Genomic DNA, 17,211 nt, shown 5'->3' on the forward strand with positions numbered 1-17,211 from the left:
TCTCTTCCTTGTCATTCCAAATTACTTTGAAAATTTGATATAAAATGTAGATGTAACTCTTTAGAGAGCTACTGTGGACCCAGAGTGACTTACCCAGCACAGCAGAATTGCCATCACCCAGGGGGAACCTCTGGTAACGGGGAATATTAAAGGGGGGCAAAAGGTAGAACTTCCTCTCCAAAAGAGGTTCAAGGCGTGATGCAGATGGGTCTGCAGGGTGGAACAGGTTATAGACCTGCTGACAAGCTGGTCTGAGCTGAAAGACTAAAAAGACAGAGAAAAGGAAAAACAACAAACTCAAATATCAGAAGATTATTTCTTAGAATAATGTAAATATTTGTTTGTAAAAAGGACAACTTTTAACCAAAAGAAAGTGCTGAGAAATTATCATCTCCCTCATCATCCCATTTAGTCAAACAAAACAATTTATTACCATATTTATAGACTCCAGAACTGCTCAGTATTCTTAACATTTGGAAGTACATTGCAAATAACTTGTATAATCAGCACTGGCTAGAGCACACAGTGATCTGCTTCCTTATGGTGCAATAAATATTATATCTAATGTTTGGGTTTTCTCAGTTTGTCTCATCAAATTACTGCATTTGCAGCAGGAGGTGCTGACATCATCCACTAAGCGAGCTCAGCACTTTACATCAGGACTTACTGTCAAGAGCTGGAATGACAGTTTTCCGCAGTGCAAGAACCAAACCCAAGGGAGAACCAAAGAGGAAGAAGTCAGTGATCTCAAATTCAAACTTTCCAATATTTCCTCCATCCAACATGGTAGAGCTGCTAGATCGCCTGGATCCCGGGTCATTTCTCAGAACACTAGAATGTAAACTGGGACAAGAACAGAGTCAAAATGTTATGCATAATTCTTAATTATCCATAATTACTTCATAATTGAAGGCCATATTAGTGATTGACAGTGAATAAAATATCTCTTTAGTGAAGGGACTGTGCCAATCAACCCACCATGCCTCATGGCTGTAGTTTTACTCTCCAGTAAAACATCCCCCCAGATAACCACCGTTACATTGACACATTTAGACTGAACAAATGCAAGCTTCAAGTGGGTTAATTTACACACTCCTATCTCCTCAAAATGTTGGTTTTTTGTTTTCTTTTCCTTTCTTTGAGGAATCAGAATCTCAGTAGGATAGTCATTTGCAAGATAAAATAACCAGCAAGCCAAAACGACTAGAGTAGCAGGCAAAGAGCAGGTTTACAGTGCTTCACTCCAGGACACATTACTGCTATGCTTTCTGGCTGTCAACATTTGAGTTCCTTCTATCACCTTGTTCTCAAATGCTACAGAAAGCTGTGCTTACCCATTTCTTCTTCATGGTAGTAGTTGGATAAATGTTACAGGATTGAAAAGGAAAAAAAGAGAATGGGAGGGGAAAGAGAAAAAGAATGATCAACATCTGCAGGAGGGCTTCTGATACCCTTGCGCACCAAGCTGGCACCATAACTTTCATGCAAGCGTGTGGCATTCACTGGGAATGGGATTGGGGGGTAACTAATTCTATGGCCATGTGGCACATTCTATTTGCCATGCACCCGGGACTCTCCCACTTCTGCCCATAAGGCCATGTCTGTTGAATTATTATCAAACTACCTTTCAACCTCAAACAACTCCAGGTGACAGTATAATGATCTAAACAGGATCAGGACAGGAATAATGATCTAAACCACATCTCGCTTTTCCCTCCTCCTTCAGGTATCAAATCTTTGCAAAATCCATCCCGTGTGCAGCACAGCCTGGGCCATACGCAGGTTTAACAGAGAGATTTAAATTCACATATCCCACTGAGGAAGAAGCAGCAGGAACTCTTAGATGAAAATCCCAGGAGTCCACCCCCATGTTATGATGACACGCAAATCTTTGCAGTCTAGATCTGGGATTAGACAGGGATGTGACAGATGTGTAACACTAATAACCTGGTTCACACAGGGCTTCAGAGATTCTTCTGTTACTAGCCAAAAGCAATAAGCTGCAATTTCTTTTGCCTTCCAGGTTCCACAGATTCAGAAGGCAGCCCTGGAGTCAGGGATGATGCAAATGCAACATGTTTGTGCCAGCTCTGTGGCCCCAAGTCAAAATCCCAGGTGGTCACCAGTACTTGCAGTGTTTCCATGTGCAATAGCACTTGCTCATCAAGGCCACTTCTGAAGGCAGCATGCTGACTGCCTGGCTGGGCAGCAACATCCCAGCACTGCTGTGCTCATGGAAATAGGGCTGCTCACTCCTCACCATCTGTAGCACTGGAGCAGTTGCTTCTCCTCTGGGACAGCTGTTCAGTAACTGAGCAGCTGCAAATACTCAGATCATAGAAATGTAGAATGCACTGGTTTGGAAGGGACCTTTGAAATGTCATCCAGTCCAACCACCCTGCAGTAAGCAGTGACATCCTCAACCAGGCCCCCTCCTCCTTGGAAGCATTCAAGGCCAGGTTGGACAAGGCCTTGAGCAACCAGCTCTAGTGGAAGGTGTTCCTGCCCATGGGCAGATGAGGGTTGGAACTAGACGACCTTTAAGGTTCATCCCAACCCAAACCATTCTATGATATGATAAACCAGGTTGCTCAGAGCACCATCAAGCCTGACCTTGAATGTCTTGAAGGATGGGGCCTCCACCACCTCCCTGGGCAACCTGTTCCAGAGTTCCACCACCCTCACAGTAAAGAACTTCTTCCTAATGTCTGAGACGTGATTAGACATGATATTTGACAAGAAAAGCAGATTTCACTTGGACTTCATTTTCCTGCTTTGACAAACAACACATCACCCCAGAGACAGCATCTCTGCCAAATGCCACTCCCAGAGGATTCTGTAACTCCCTTCTCCTGCCGCAGTCATGTATCCTCTCGAGGTGCACGCACACACACGGCACTCTTCTCCCAGTTACCGACTGCAGGGAAATGACAAGCTTACTTATGCCAGACATACATATGAGGGGAAGTCAAAACAGTGATGTCAAAAGCCAGCAGAACAGGAGGTTGCAGCAGTGACAGCTAAAGTGAGCACGCTCCCGTTTTTGTGAAGGAGCTTCCCCGAGATCACAGGCTGCCACGACGTGCGGCGCTGAAGCACATTTAAGAAGGAGCCACCTTCAGAGAAGCCACAATTATTTGAGCTGACAGGACTGCGATGCATTAAGTTCGCTGCGTGTGAGGAATACAAAGTTACTCAGAACATGCTCAGTTTTGCTGAAGACAGGATGACAGCAAATGTGATTCAAACAAAGGCTCAAAAGGAAAGACTGTCCTGATGGCAGAGGTGTTGTGAGAGGATGGGTGCAAGGGGGTATTGGTGCATTCCCCCCATCTTCCTACAGCATCTCGTGGTGGTGAATGGAAGAGAATGAGAGCACTCATACCACTAAGCAATTTGAACAGCTTCTCTCCTTTCACTGTGAATTTGATAGCCTTTTTAGCAATCAAAAGAAATGAGAGCCAAGGGGAACTCAGAATCTGTCATGCTCCAAGCAACCTACAGTGCCCTGTTCTCCTTTTAAAAAGCAGCAGATGTACTGTGTGCATTAATTAAACAAGAGCTTATGGATTTCAGAAGCAAATCAACTCATTTACAATAATACAAGTACAGCACAGCCAGAAATAATGTAGTTGTGCAGAAGGACTGAATTTAAAAATAAATGTGTGATTGTAATCTCCAGATGCTGCTCTGGCTTGCTGGGCATTATCCCAGCGAAGCGGGTAGGTCTGATACATGAATAAAAATGAGTGTCTTTGGCACAAGCTGAAACCTGCCATCAGTATGGACAGAAAAGCCCCCGTACGCCAGGCTGCCCGTCTGCTGAGCCCATTAGGAAAACTTGGCTCTGTTCTGCCAATCTCCTGCACGAAGCCACGTCACATCAGGACTTGGTTTTCATATGGGAAAATCATTACTTCATGACAGAGGCTGAAGGGGCATTCTGCTGATGACTGTCTGCTCAGTAATGAGGGCTGTAAGCACAAGGTCCAGGGCTGGCAGTAACACCCTGAAGTCATGCAGGAGGGGAAGATGTGATTCACTGCACCTCAGTCTCCCTGCACCAGGGAACGGAGCAGAAGAGGTGTAGAGAGCTGATACAGCAGTGTCAGCCTGCCCCTTTCCCTGAGAGAATCCTGCCCTTGAGCTGGGGGAAGAGACTCATTTTTGACCCAAGATATAAAGATTTAAAAAAGGTATAAAACTCTAAAAGAAGATGCACCAATCCATCAGTGCATTGAACATCAACAGACCTTGCCAGGAACTCCCAAGTGCTTTGTCTTGAGAGAAGGAACAATCAGTTGGAGATGGAGCAGGAAGGACCAGGACAAAGCTATTTGAAATGACAAACTGTGCAATCCATTATCCACAGCAGGCCCAGTACTTATTCTCAACCTGTTGTAAAACTACATCAAGATGCCAGCGCGCTTTCCTTAGCTGAGACTGTGCCCCTGAGGTCAATAACAAGGAGGAGAAAGAGCACATTTTTGCATGACTCATATTTTCTCCTGCAATACAGGAGGCTGTTTTGATAAGGTAAGAACAAGAGACTGATTGCCTTTTATTAACCTGCTGGAAATAGCTAAGCATCTTATTGTGGTTTTTGTAAATGTAACTGTGTTTCTGAATATAGGATCTCTGTGCACCAACATTCACTGTGAGACTTTCTCCTATGAATCTTTGATAAAAGGGCTCCTGACATGGTAGGGCACATGAGTCCCTGTGCTGAAGCAACAATTGCAAGTAGTGAAGGAGGGGAGAAGCACAGGACAAGCTTCAGCTTGACACAGCGCAAAAGGAACCACCTTGGACACAGCTGCAATGCAGATACTGGTTTGCTGGTGTGAAGACCTTGATCCCCAGTACCTGGGACACAAAGAAAGAGGGATTAAGAGGATGTTGCAGTTCCTCCAGACTTGCAGGAGGAAAAGGTATGGGCTCTCCAGTTCCATAGGCTGAAGAAGATGATTCAGATAGAAGAAAGCCTCTGGGCTTACAGAAGTAATCCTTGACTGATCAGCAGCAATGGAGAGACTGCTATAAAAATTTCATTGGTTAACAGATATGTTTTGGAAAGTCCATTTGAAGAAGCTTAGCAATGTGATACTGGGGGCTTTGACAGTGAGTAACAAATCTGAAACATGACCTTAGTATAACTGAGAAGCCCTAGCAGGGGACAGAATACTATACCCTGGCCCTGCTCCATACAGGGAACTTGGGTTGCTTTGTCAAAAAGCCACACAGACACAACAATCTTCATGTGCAGCTGAAGGCTGTCCCATCAGCCAGCCAGGGTTCGGGATCTCTCATCCAGAGCATTCTGCCACCAGAGTGATTCTGCTCCTGTGACAGGAAAGGGCAGCACAACTCACTCATAAACTGAGCCAAAATGACAGGATACTTGTCTCATGCCTACTTTCCCCAAGAACAGGCCAGCCAACTCAAAATCTGCTTTCAGAGCTGCTCTGGCATTAATACAGCACTGGATTCCCAGTTCTGCTTCACGTTCCTCACTCACATGAATCTGCTTTCTAACCTCCAGCCTGCACTACAGCACAGAAAATCAGCAGTCACCTGCCTGCCTCACCCATCAAGCAACAGGATGAAGGGCTTCTTGCCAGCATAATATAGATGCAGTGGAGCAGGTGGATTCTCTCACTGCCACTCAGCGAGAGAAATCTATACCACTTTAATCTAAACAAAACACTTCACTTTGCTTATCACAGAATGACAAAGCAACATTTGGGTTTCACAGATGAACCAATATCAGCTCTACACCACTGCTGGTTCCATTGCTTCAAGATCTTACCTTGAAAGAAAGGCCTGATGCTGCTTTATCGTGTCCAGTTCGTAGGTTGATGAATCGCTCCTTTTCCGTGGCAGCTGCTTCTTTGGATCTTCTCCGTTGCTACGGGGAATATCAATATTGCTCCTGCTAAGCTGTTTGCTGGCTTCCAGATTAGAGCCACTGGAACAATAGCTGTTGTTCACTGTTATTCCAGGAGACAGGAGGTCGGTATCCTGGGATTTGAAATTTATGGATTTAGCACTCATCTGAATCAGGAATACACCTAAATTATAACCTTCTCCATCCTCCTTTCCCCATCTACTTCAGGATCGAGTTGAAGGCAATACAGTATCTCAGATCAAACCACCCGAATCACATCCTAAGGCCGTGGGGTGAAGCAGATGTGGGTGATATTTTGCATCCCTGTTCAGAACCAAAGCACCCAAATTGAGACATATATGCACTTTAAGGCACGTTTGCCACTGACAAGGAATAAAGTTTTTGTTGTTTCATGAAAATATCCTTACTGAAAGCAGGGGCTATGGAGGTGGTGTGGGCAGACCTATTCCCAGTAGACACTGGGAGCCATCATTACCTGGACACTCACAACACTTCCTCGTCGACTACTGTTCTGGCTCTCGGACACAGTCTGATTGCTGTAGCATAAGGCATCAAATCCCAGGATTCCTCCAACACAGTCACCTACCAAGCAGACCTGAGAAAGGCAACAGGAGCAGGGGAAGAGGAAAACAAAGGCCTTTGACTTCAGTTCAGCGCAGACACTTTATATGCTGGATTATACCTAGGAAAGCTGCAGAAACAGGATGCCCAGTGCTTTCATCAGTAAAACTATTCAGTCAATGAACATGCTACTCATCCCCTGCAGACTCTAGTTAGCAAACACAGCTAATGTGTCCTGGCTGTTCCCACCAGCCTGAGGTGAAATGAAAGCAACACAGGCACTAACTCCAGCCTCAGAAAACCAAACTTGATTCCTTCCTTGCCTGCTGTCAGTGCTACCCTCAGGCAAGCTGCCCTGTGCTTCTGCCCTCTGTTTAGGGTTACTGAGGAGCTAACATTGTCCTGCCTCCAGGGTGTTGAGCAGACAGACACAATACAGGACTGACACCCCTTGGTAGGAGAGGGCTGTTTGTGAAGAAGCCCAGGGTGGATAAATCATACTACAGCAGTGCAACGTGATGGCTAGACCAATAGCTCAAACCTCGTGGGGCTAGAGAGTCACTTTGCTCATAGAAGTGTGAGGCTCAGTCGTGGTCTCTTACAGGATGCAGCAGCTGCAGAATCTCAAACATAACCAAAACACAACAAAAACCAAACCACAAAATCCATTTCTGTGACAACTCCAGCACAATCTGCTGAAGGTTCTTTAAAGACAGGAATGCTTAAACAACTTTGGTGTGCAATGGGAGAAGACATCATGTTTAGTAACACAAGGTAGCATTCTTGCTTTGGAAAGGTGTGTCATGCTGAAAATTGATTAACTTCACAGCTTTGTAACCTTGCTTCTGAGCACCAGCTCAGACTTTGCTTTGAATCCCAAAGGTTCAAAACAGAACATACACAATAATCTCTCTCTCTCTGAAAGAAATAAATGGAAGTACAACACTTTCTTAGTGTGGCTCAACACTGTCATGTTTCCAATCCTCCTGAGAGATTAATGGAAAAGAGAGCTTCAGAAGGAAATTGCTTCACTCCCTCTTCCTTTCACTGCAGCTATAACCAGCTGATGGCTCACCTGGCCATTGAATGACATGCCCTCCTGGGATCTGATGAACTCACTGTAGGCCTGGTTGGCTCTGACGATGACTGTGGCTACTGCTTCTTGGTACTGCGGGGATGAGGTTGCTAGCAGAGGGAGTGCAGCAAGGGGAATGTGATCCTGACTGTTGGATAGGCAGCCTTCATCATAACTGTAGGGGCTGAGGCTGGACAAGGCAGGAGACATTGGAATTATTTAGGAGAAAAAACATTGGACTTATTCAGCCTAACAAAGAGAGTGGGGAAAACCATTTGCAGACAGTACAGTCAGTATTGCAGTTCATTAAAAACAGCCTCAAGACAGAAAGGCCATTTATTTCTCTGTGAATGGGTGAGAACTTAATAAATCTTTTCCTCCCATCAAATGTAAATCTTCAAGGACAACATACTTCCATTGACAGAACAACCCTCAGACAAGGAATCAAAGCCTTAGTATTTATTGGATTAATTAGAATAAATCAATCTTGGGACTCCTGCTGCATGATTACTGTATTCACTGAAAAGTATGAACTCAAGACTGAGTGCCTCACCGGTATATTAGTAAGTGCATCCTCAAAACATGGTCAGGGCTTTCAGTATTACATGCAGAACATTTCAGGAAAGCAAATTAAAAAGAAAAGAAGAAAACAAACAAACCCAAGGGTGAAATTTTATATATGTCTCTCTGTGGCAAAGCAGCATCAACTTACCTGGACACCAGCGAAAATGCTTCGGAGCAGATGGCTGGGCAAGGGACTAGCCTGATGGCAATGTGTCCAAGAGCAGCTGGGTAATGGACCCTCATCACTGTGTCAAACACTGTTGTGATGGTGTTGACATCCCCTTGCTTAGAGCTCTGGTCACCACTTCCTGAGTCCAGGATGTTCCCGCCATGGAGTACCAAGAGGAGGACATGGATTTTACTTGGCTGCATTAATGGTTGCACTGATTCATCCTAGGTGCGAATGAAAGAGATCATGGTAGAAAAGCTTATTTTGCAAAGAGGTTTTATTTGGTCCAAATGCATTTTATACAAGTTTAATCCCCTTTTCTTCTTTAAATGCACAACATGGTGCATACAATAAATGCACTACCCATACCAAGTCTGGTCAGGGATGAGGCAAAGAACAATCTGTGAAGCACGGTATTTCCAGCAGAAACAGTATTAGCCCTTGTCTAGAAGAGAGAAGAGTCCCGTTTGGGCCATCCACACACAAAGACAACTGCAGTGTGAGAAGGACTACAGAAAGACAAGAAACATGGAGACTTTCTGAGCAAGAATAGAAGAGTTCAGCTTGATTTTCTTCACAAAGTTACCCGAGGAGGAAATGGCTGCTCTCCAACACAGTGGAGATGAGTAAGGCAAGCAAGAGAGGGAAGAGAGGCACTTTAAGTCAAAGGGTAGAGCAGGTGCAAGCACAAGAGTAAATTGATCCTGAGTAAATGTAGACTGGAAACCCTGAAACACATGAGGTATGAGAATCTGACTACTCCTTCCAGGTCTCTTATCCTACCCACGTGCAGGCACAAATGCATAGAATCATAGAATCACAGAATCAACAAGGTTGGAAAAGACCTCAGAGGTCATCAAGTCCAATCTGTCACCCAGCACCTCCTGACAACTAAACCATGGCTCCAAGTGCCACATCCAATCCCCTCCACAGCCTCAGCAGAACTGACTGTCCTAAGCAGAAGGAATGCTGAAAGTAAAGGAAAAGACCTGCATAAAACTAACCAGGTAAAATATGGCAGCAGCAAAGACATCACTGGTGTGCATTAGGGTGGAAAAACGAAGCAATGAGAGATGGGGTTTGCCTTCTGCTGGGGTGCTGAGCTCAGCTGCAGCAGTTGACAATAAAACATGTTCAGCAAAATTAACAAAGAGAGACCAAGTAGGTCAGCAAGGGACAAGTTTCTGGGGAAGTTGTAGGAATAGATCAGTCATTGTATCTTGTATGCCTAGGACAGAAATTATAAGTAAGACTTCAGATGTTTCTACTATTGCAAAAGAGGAGCTGAAAATAAAGAACTTCAAGACCCCTTGACCCAAGGTGTGGCCAACATCTGGCTGAGAGACTGCTGCATCAGCACAGTAGAGGCTTTTATTTGGATGTGCAGGTTTTATTATGTTGAATTAATTCCTTGCATAAACAGAGAGGTTGTAGTTTAGGGGAAGGAGGGAATTGTATCTGATCTCCAGAATGGGTTATCATGAAGTTCCCTGCCAGAACAGCTTTAAACCCAATCTTGATGCTCCATGAGTGGGTACAAGAGCATCCATTTGTACTGGTCATATATTACAGCACTTTTAGTATCTATTCACTACAGGGCTTTCAGTGTTTACAGCTCCCACACAGACTCAAAGTCCCCGCCCCAACACCACCACACATGAAGGCAGGTACTGATCCTCCCTTCTGTGCCTTATCACTTTGTGCTAGCAGAGACAATATTCGAGAACATCCTGAGTTCTCAACTCCCCATTGAGGCAGAGAAATAACCATTAGCAGGGGGTGTGAAGGGCAGCAGTATTTTCCATTTGGCAAATTCTTCTAATTTTAGCATCTTTAGTCACCTGTTGTCCCTTGAGCAGCAAGTGAGTCCCTGACAAACCTGCTGGTGGGAGGAAAGCATGCCCTGGCACACATTAGCAACCTAACAACTAGCTTACATTTTTACCAGGTTACATTAAAGTATGTCTTAATACACAGCCCACCAGAAGTATTAACATTCACATCCAAATCTGTAATAAAGGTTTTTCAGACCTCCTGCATAAGAATGGCCTTTAATTATTTAGCACTATTACACTGTACTAATGCCTGCTCTTTAAACCTTCTCTGATTCCAGTTTGCAGCGCCTGAAAAGTGAACGTTTGCTTAGCTAAAGGATGGGAGGAGCACTCTCAGCACCCCAGCTTTACTTCTGCTTTCATTTAGAGAGCAACATGAGTCACCAAGCTCAGGCCATTCAGAAGTTCATCAGCAATCATTTGGAAGCACCTTTCTCTTTCAGTTCATTAACCTCTGCTCTTGGAGGAAGTGGGGAACAAGCAAACAACTGCTAATCAGTTTAAGGGCAGAGGTGGCTATTTACATCTTTCTTTCAAGATCTGGAGTCTCTTAAGATATCTGATTCCCGAACCACCTTTTTGTGATGATTGTTTGGTTGATTTCACTTGAACTTAAGGAGAAACTTATTTCCTTTGAAGGTGATGGAGCACTGGAACAGGCTGCCCAGAGAGGTTGTGGCGTTGTCTTCTCTGGAGACTTTCAAAACCCACCTGGACACATTCCTGTGCAACCTGATCTAGGTGAACCTTCATCAGCAGGGGGGTGGACTAGATGATGTCCAGAGGTCCCTGTCAACCCCTACCATTCTATGATGGAGGCTCTTAACCTGAAAATTACAGCAATGGTGGCTTGAAATCCTGTACATTTTAGGAGACTGCAAACAACTCCAAATAACTGTCTTTTTCATCTTACTTTGAAGTCTGTTCTTTTTCTGAAATGAAGGCAGAAACAGGAGGGGGTTGAGTTTGTACAGTCCTCTGAAGAAGATGACAAGTTCTCCACACTGCCTTGAGCTCTGAAAGACATCCTAGGGCTATGATTTGCTTATCTTGAGGTGGCTGGAGCAGGTCCTGTCCCTAGCCATCCACTCTCCCCGTGGCCCTTGAGTTCTCAGTCTATTACAAAACAGCCAAACCACCACGAACTTACAGACTAGCACACAGAATAATGACAAAAGCATGCTTATGGTCTTTGAGAGACTATGACATGACTTAGGCACTCTGCAAGCAGTGACATCATCTCTGCAGCAGAGAGAAGTAGATGCTTTAAGGGTAAGCACAGCAACCCCAAGATGCACTATCCCGCTGAAGTGCAAAAGCAAGTACACACGAGTCTAGAAAGCCAGAGGGAGTCTGTGTTACTTTTATTTTATCCAGAGCACTGACACAGGCTATGCTATAACCTGTTTCCAAACAAGACCCTGAGCAGCTCCAAAGCCAAGCTATGTCACTTGTACCACTGCAGCTTGCACCTTGGTGCTACTGTAAAGTGGCTGTCGTGCTCCCATGTCCACATCATCTTGTTCAGCATTACCAAGACAGCTCCACCAAGCAGCTATTAGGCTGCAGTTATCCCCAGAGGATTAGTGTTTTTTTCCAGCTGGATACCTGACACCGCCTGCAAACCACAGAGCATTTTCTGTGTGATGTTCACAAGACAGGTGAAGTAATCCTGTACACCTAGCCATGAAATACACAGCATGCTGGTGTGGCTCAGAACAACAAAGAGATATTGCTCACAGCCCTTTACCCCATTTACCCCACAAGGACATATTCCAGCAACCTAGGATTCCCTGAGAAGAAACCAAAGCACTTACTTCAATGATGCTGAGCCTCTCCACACTGGAGCCGACATGGTACTCCGCTGATGTCTCATGATACAAGTCACCTAGAAGGACAGAGGTTTAAACTGTCAGAGCTGCAAGATTCGGTTTGACAAAGACATTCTTCCATAAAAACACTATTTGCACCAATGCCTCGCAGCCTCTTCTGTCTCACATCTCCATAATTATTTCATCAAGTTGCCCTCTCCATCCCTCCTGCCTCCTTCCACCTCAGAAGCCTGGGCAGTGCTGGGTCACTTATTTTCCATCAGTTTCTCCTACCCTTGGCAAGCAGGGAGGACATTATTGAGCTCTTCTCTCATTACAGTGATCCAGTATCATTGCTTTATTAGGGATGCCATCAGTGGGAAAACCCTGCACAATTGTCAGAAATGATTGGTTTGTGGGAAAATAAAAGGAATTGCTTGAAGTATGCTGGGGGAGCAGAGATGTGATGCGTTCATACATCTGTGCCTACACAGACCGACTTTGTACCAGAAAGCCTAAGTGTCATCTTCCCCCATGCTGCTACATGAATCGATCTGGCTGAGGAGCCAGCTTCCTTTCAAAACTTCCTAATGATGAGCAGAAAATAAAACCGAGGCAGATACAGGCAAGAACAAAAAGGATGGAGAGAGAAAGCAAAGAAGAGGCAGGAGAAATTTGAGTCATTCAAGACAGAGCTGGAATATTTCCTCATTATACAAGAGAATCCTGGCTGGAGCACAAAGGAGCCTAACCAACTGGGAAAATCAAAGAGAATCAAGAGCTGCCCCAGCTCCCACTAGGTGATTCTTTCTCAGCAGCACTGGGCAGTCATTTTATGCTCCGTCTCAGCTTCTCCTGTTGTGAGATGAGGATAACAAGTTTTACCTTTCTCAGAATGCAGCTATTAACAGTTGCCTGGCAATACTGTAAAACCTCACATGCAGTTTTTATTTTCAATAAATAAATAAATACGTTACCCTGGACATCATCACATTCAGGGCTTTCAATTTTATCCATCAGGTCATTGGAATTCCACTTGGTTATTTCTTTCGGGAACATTTCCTCATTGTCAGACAAGTCCTCTTTAAAAACCAGATTTTTGGAGAGTCACAGACACACAAATATGTAAACAGACAAGAGCAGAGAAGAGAATTTTGAATACAAGTTAGGGCTCATAACTCTGTGTAATCTTACAAACATTTGGATGGCTTACATCATAATAAAACATGATACTTCACCAGCTTTTGTTATACAGAAAGCAAAGCGCCTTTTGAAAAGTAAACAAAACGATCTAGTTGCATGATTTTAAGAAACAAAACTCCTCAAGTGTGGAAAAAAAGTCAATGGTAGCATTAAAAATCCAAGTTCTTTTTCTTGCCATACTTTCTGATGATGCTAAAGCAGCCAGAATGCTCCAGTACAGGAGAGGACAAAGCAATGTTTGCACCGGGATCCTCCTAGACCTGTTTGAAAGCTGTGGGATGTCTCTGGGGGAAGTGGTGACAAGGGTCACCATTGTTAACAGGACAAAACACCTAAAAGACATGAATAAAGAGGAAAATGTGAACTTCCTAAGTTATCTTTAGCCTGGTTTCCTTGGGAGAGGAAAATTGTTTGATCACACTGAGTGCATATGTGTACTGTTTCCCTCCTGCCTCAGGACCTTCTGAATCCTCTGGTTTAGTTCAACTACAGTTGATAAAGTGTTCCCAGGAAAGTATGTTCCTAGAAGTGCAATTAAAAGGAAGAGATATACAGAGGACAAACCCCATAAAACACTTCGCAGTACTATTCAAACATAAAACAGGTTAATGGCCTTGGCTCTGGAGCAGACATCCGAGGAATTATGCCAGATTAGGGGAGAAAGGAGGGCTGTCAGGTGGGCAACGTTGGAAGGGATGCTTTGTGCCCACACCACATGTTGCAGGGCTGCAGAGCGCTAAATTCACTGCAGTGAGAGCATGGTATGGGCAGAGTCCAGTCTTGCCTATCCATGCTACTGTACACCACAGGGAAAGCAGTAGCTGAGCCTTGTGGAGGCATCACTAAACAGGCCATTTAGCAGCCACAGAACTGGAAGAATTCATGCCAGTGTCCCCACCAGACAGCTCACACACTGACACCCCACCCCCCCCAACCTCCCCGTATCTGCTGGCCTGGGCTTGGTTACCTAACACATGTAGACTTTCCTCCTGGAAGGCTGAGCTCACCCTCAGCCCAAGCCTGAACACAGGGGGACCAGTCTGGAGCTGAGAAAGGGCTCCCAAAAATCTTTAGGTCAAAACAAAGCTCCTCCAGACAGAAGCAATCTGATGGCTCCTTTAGTGGGTGAGAGCATGAACCCAAGCCAAGCTGGGCAGCTTCCACACTTGTTTGGTTTCCTGCGGGTTCAGGTAGAAAGGGCTCCTGCTTGAACCCATGGGAATGCAAACAACAGCAATGCAAGTTTTGCAAAGCTGTCATTTGTATGGGTTACTGGTTCCTTTTGTTTTTTCCTCCTTTCTCTTCTTTTTTTTTTTTTTTGAGGATGTATCTTTTACTGTCACAGAGGTTAAGTGCTTCCTAATTTATTTATTGTTCTGCACTCAGTATTTCTTTCCTGAAAACTTAGGGCTTGTAAATTTAATAGAGAGTTAGAAATGTAATAGTAACAGCAGTAATTACAGATGTCTTGAAGATCTAAAAGCTGTAATCTTCAGAGTCCCAGACTAGGATTCCTTGTTGCTGTACAGTTACTGAGAAAATAATTAGTTGGAAGAACTCTCAGATGGGGAACAAAAAGATTATGAAATATAATTCAGCCTTTCAGCAAATCTGAGCAAGAGCTTAAAAAAAAATAAATCTATACATATATGAAGGGGATTAAATGCAGAGGCAAGCAAACATCTATTATTTTTAGGAGTTTCTATTTACAGCTTGACCAGAAAAAGAGAGAAACCTGGAAACTTCACATCAGCATGTCTTTCCTTTTTCAGCTATGGAAAAAACCTGAGTAAATCCCCATTTCCCTGCACAAGGGAGTGTGCAGCTACCTGTTCAGAGCAAGTGGAAAGCAGAGGCATGCAACACACATGCTGGCAGAGAATTAAGAGGAAGATTGCACTCCAAGCTCCTCCAGCAACTTAATCTAAATATTAAACTTATTTCCTTGAGAGGTTTAATTATAGCCCTTATTGCTCCTCAAGTGATCTACTAATGGGATATTACTCTCATTATTAGCATTTATTACAGGATAGATATTTGATATTACTGTATTTGTCACTATCTTTACCAGAGTATGCCAGAGAATGAGGATGAGTAGGAAGCCAGCAACAAGAAATCTCCTTGGGCTCAGGTTACGCCCACTGCATGGCGAGGAAATGTGTGTGTAGACATGGGAAGCACTTCTGAGGAACTCTTCTTGGTGTTGACTCACATCCTGATCTGTGCCAGTTCCCATGGTACCGACCTCACCGGCCTCCCTGGCAGGATGAGCTACAAGTGGTGCTTCATCCCATCTCACAGACCTGGAGCTGGGATGTATCATCTGCAGGCCAAGGGGCAACAAGAGGACCCTCCTGAAGAGAGGGCTCTGTTGAACGGCACACACATCAAGGCTTCCACTCATAAGCCCAAATCCCATCAGACTTTTCAAAGCAAACTGTGTGGACTGCAGAGGACATTATGTATGTACATGAAGACACACTGTGCTAGAGCAGGAGAGGAGCTGCTTTTGCTGTGAGCAAGCTCCTAGAAGTATTGTAGCAGAGGTGCTGATACAAACTGTGGCACAAGGCTCATTTTTGTTAATTCTCCTTCCCAGTTCTGTTAGGAGCATGTCAGGGATTCCCCAAGGCCTGCATCCCAAGCAGAGCTGTCTCCATCTCAGTTTTATCACTGAGTAATTAAAAAGGCAAAAAAGAGGGTGGATAACAATGATGCCGTTAGGATGACTCACTCCTCTTTTCTTGTATGTATATTGCTACAATAAATCCCTTACATAGCTTTTGTAGCTGGTACACAAGTTAATAAATAGAGACACTTAAAAACTAAGTTGGCCCTTCTTCTTCCAGGCAAGGGACACATTCATCCCTTCCTTTGCACACATCCTGGCCATTTGAGCTGCTATTGTGCAAGTCACCGTTCTACTACAGCATCCCAATTTCTACCCCAGAATTTGATATGCATGTCTAAATATCTGATGCAAGAACTCTTCTGAAACATGATACTATCAGGTTTTTTTAGACTGAACTTTAGCTGAACATCAGTGAAATCCTGCTTTACAGAACTGGGGTGTCATCTTTTAACAACTGCATTTCACAGAAAGGTCACCAACTTCATCAGCACATGTTGTGCATCTAACTTAGATTAGCATTCTGAGCTGAGAAATGAGTCCATCTGCTGTCAGTAGAGACAGAGTCCTTCAGGCTTAAATACACATTAAGTACCATATATAAAATGGGTGCAGTGAAACAAGGCTTCTTCACATACACACACAGAGGAAAAAAAGAAAATTCAAACCAACAACTCAGCTTTCTCCTAATAAATACAAATCAAAATCACTTGAATTCTGGAATCAACACTGACTGATTTTGGTACCTTGTTGCATTCATTTTTGCATTTCTAGGAATGGGAGAATAAGGAGTTAATAAAGGAAAACTTGGGTCTCTTCAGGCCCAGGCAGGACAATTAATCATACCTCCTACCAATTAAAAAATAAATTAAGAAAAATAATCAGTCACATTGGATCAGAATGTTTGGGACACACCCACTGTCCAGTCAGTATTGCTGAATTTTACCCACATTCATGTGCCCCAAATAAAACACAGCTCCAAAGGGTTACAAGTGTTCAAGATCCCTTCAAACAGATCACACTGAATCTGAAATGCTGCGTTAAATCTAAGAGTCTGCCGGGCGATGCTGGGGATGCTTGCAGAAAGAAGCTGCACCGATGCTGCACATACCTTGGTTAGAAACAAAGGTTAGAAAGCACGAAAGTCTCGCATCCTAACCCGCTCACCCCCCACCCTCTTGCCCTTCTCTCTCTTACCCCACCATTTCAGAAACAAATGATGGTGATTTAGGCTCCACGTACCATGTGCATCAAAGAATTCATCATCTGAGCTGTCATCCGAATCCCTGGCAATGCTCTGCATCCTCCACTCGGAGATACTATGGCGCGAGGGGCTTGCTGGAAAACACAAAACAGCCGTATGCGACACGCTACCCCAACACGACAGAGAGTTCCCAACATGATCTTTGCTGGAGGAAGAGCCCTGTGTTCTCTATGAAAATTCCCTGCTGCAATA

At 44.2% G+C, this 17,211-nt stretch overlaps 1 protein-coding gene across 9 annotated transcripts in view; it reads right to left on the reverse strand.

Moving 5' to 3' along the window:
* PITPNM2 (phosphatidylinositol transfer protein membrane associated 2) overlaps window positions 1–17,211 on the reverse strand; it is a 141,263-nt gene that overhangs the window by 22,973 nt on the left and 101,079 nt on the right. For all 9 annotated transcript variants that reach the window (XM_054173137.1, XM_054173141.1, XM_054173143.1 and 6 more), the window contains 9 exons: window positions 16,998–17,093; window positions 12,901–13,005; window positions 11,930–12,000; window positions 8,257–8,501; window positions 7,545–7,734; window positions 6,384–6,503; window positions 5,810–6,021; window positions 668–843; window positions 94–264 (listed from right to left, as the gene is read on the reverse strand). In XM_054173137.1, the coding sequence (XP_054029112.1) occupies window positions 94–264; window positions 668–843; window positions 5,810–6,021; window positions 6,384–6,503; window positions 7,545–7,734; window positions 8,257–8,501; window positions 11,930–12,000; window positions 12,901–13,005; window positions 16,998–17,093 (1,386 nt within the window). The remainder of the gene's footprint in view (window positions 1–93; window positions 265–667; window positions 844–5,809; window positions 6,022–6,383; window positions 6,504–7,544; window positions 7,735–8,256; window positions 8,502–11,929; window positions 12,001–12,900; window positions 13,006–16,997; window positions 17,094–17,211) is intronic.

Source organism: Dryobates pubescens, chromosome 25 (genome assembly GCF_014839835.1).
Source record: "Dryobates pubescens isolate bDryPub1 chromosome 25, bDryPub1.pri, whole genome shotgun sequence".
Classification (NCBI taxonomy): Eukaryota; Metazoa; Chordata; class Aves; order Piciformes; family Picidae; genus Dryobates; species Dryobates pubescens.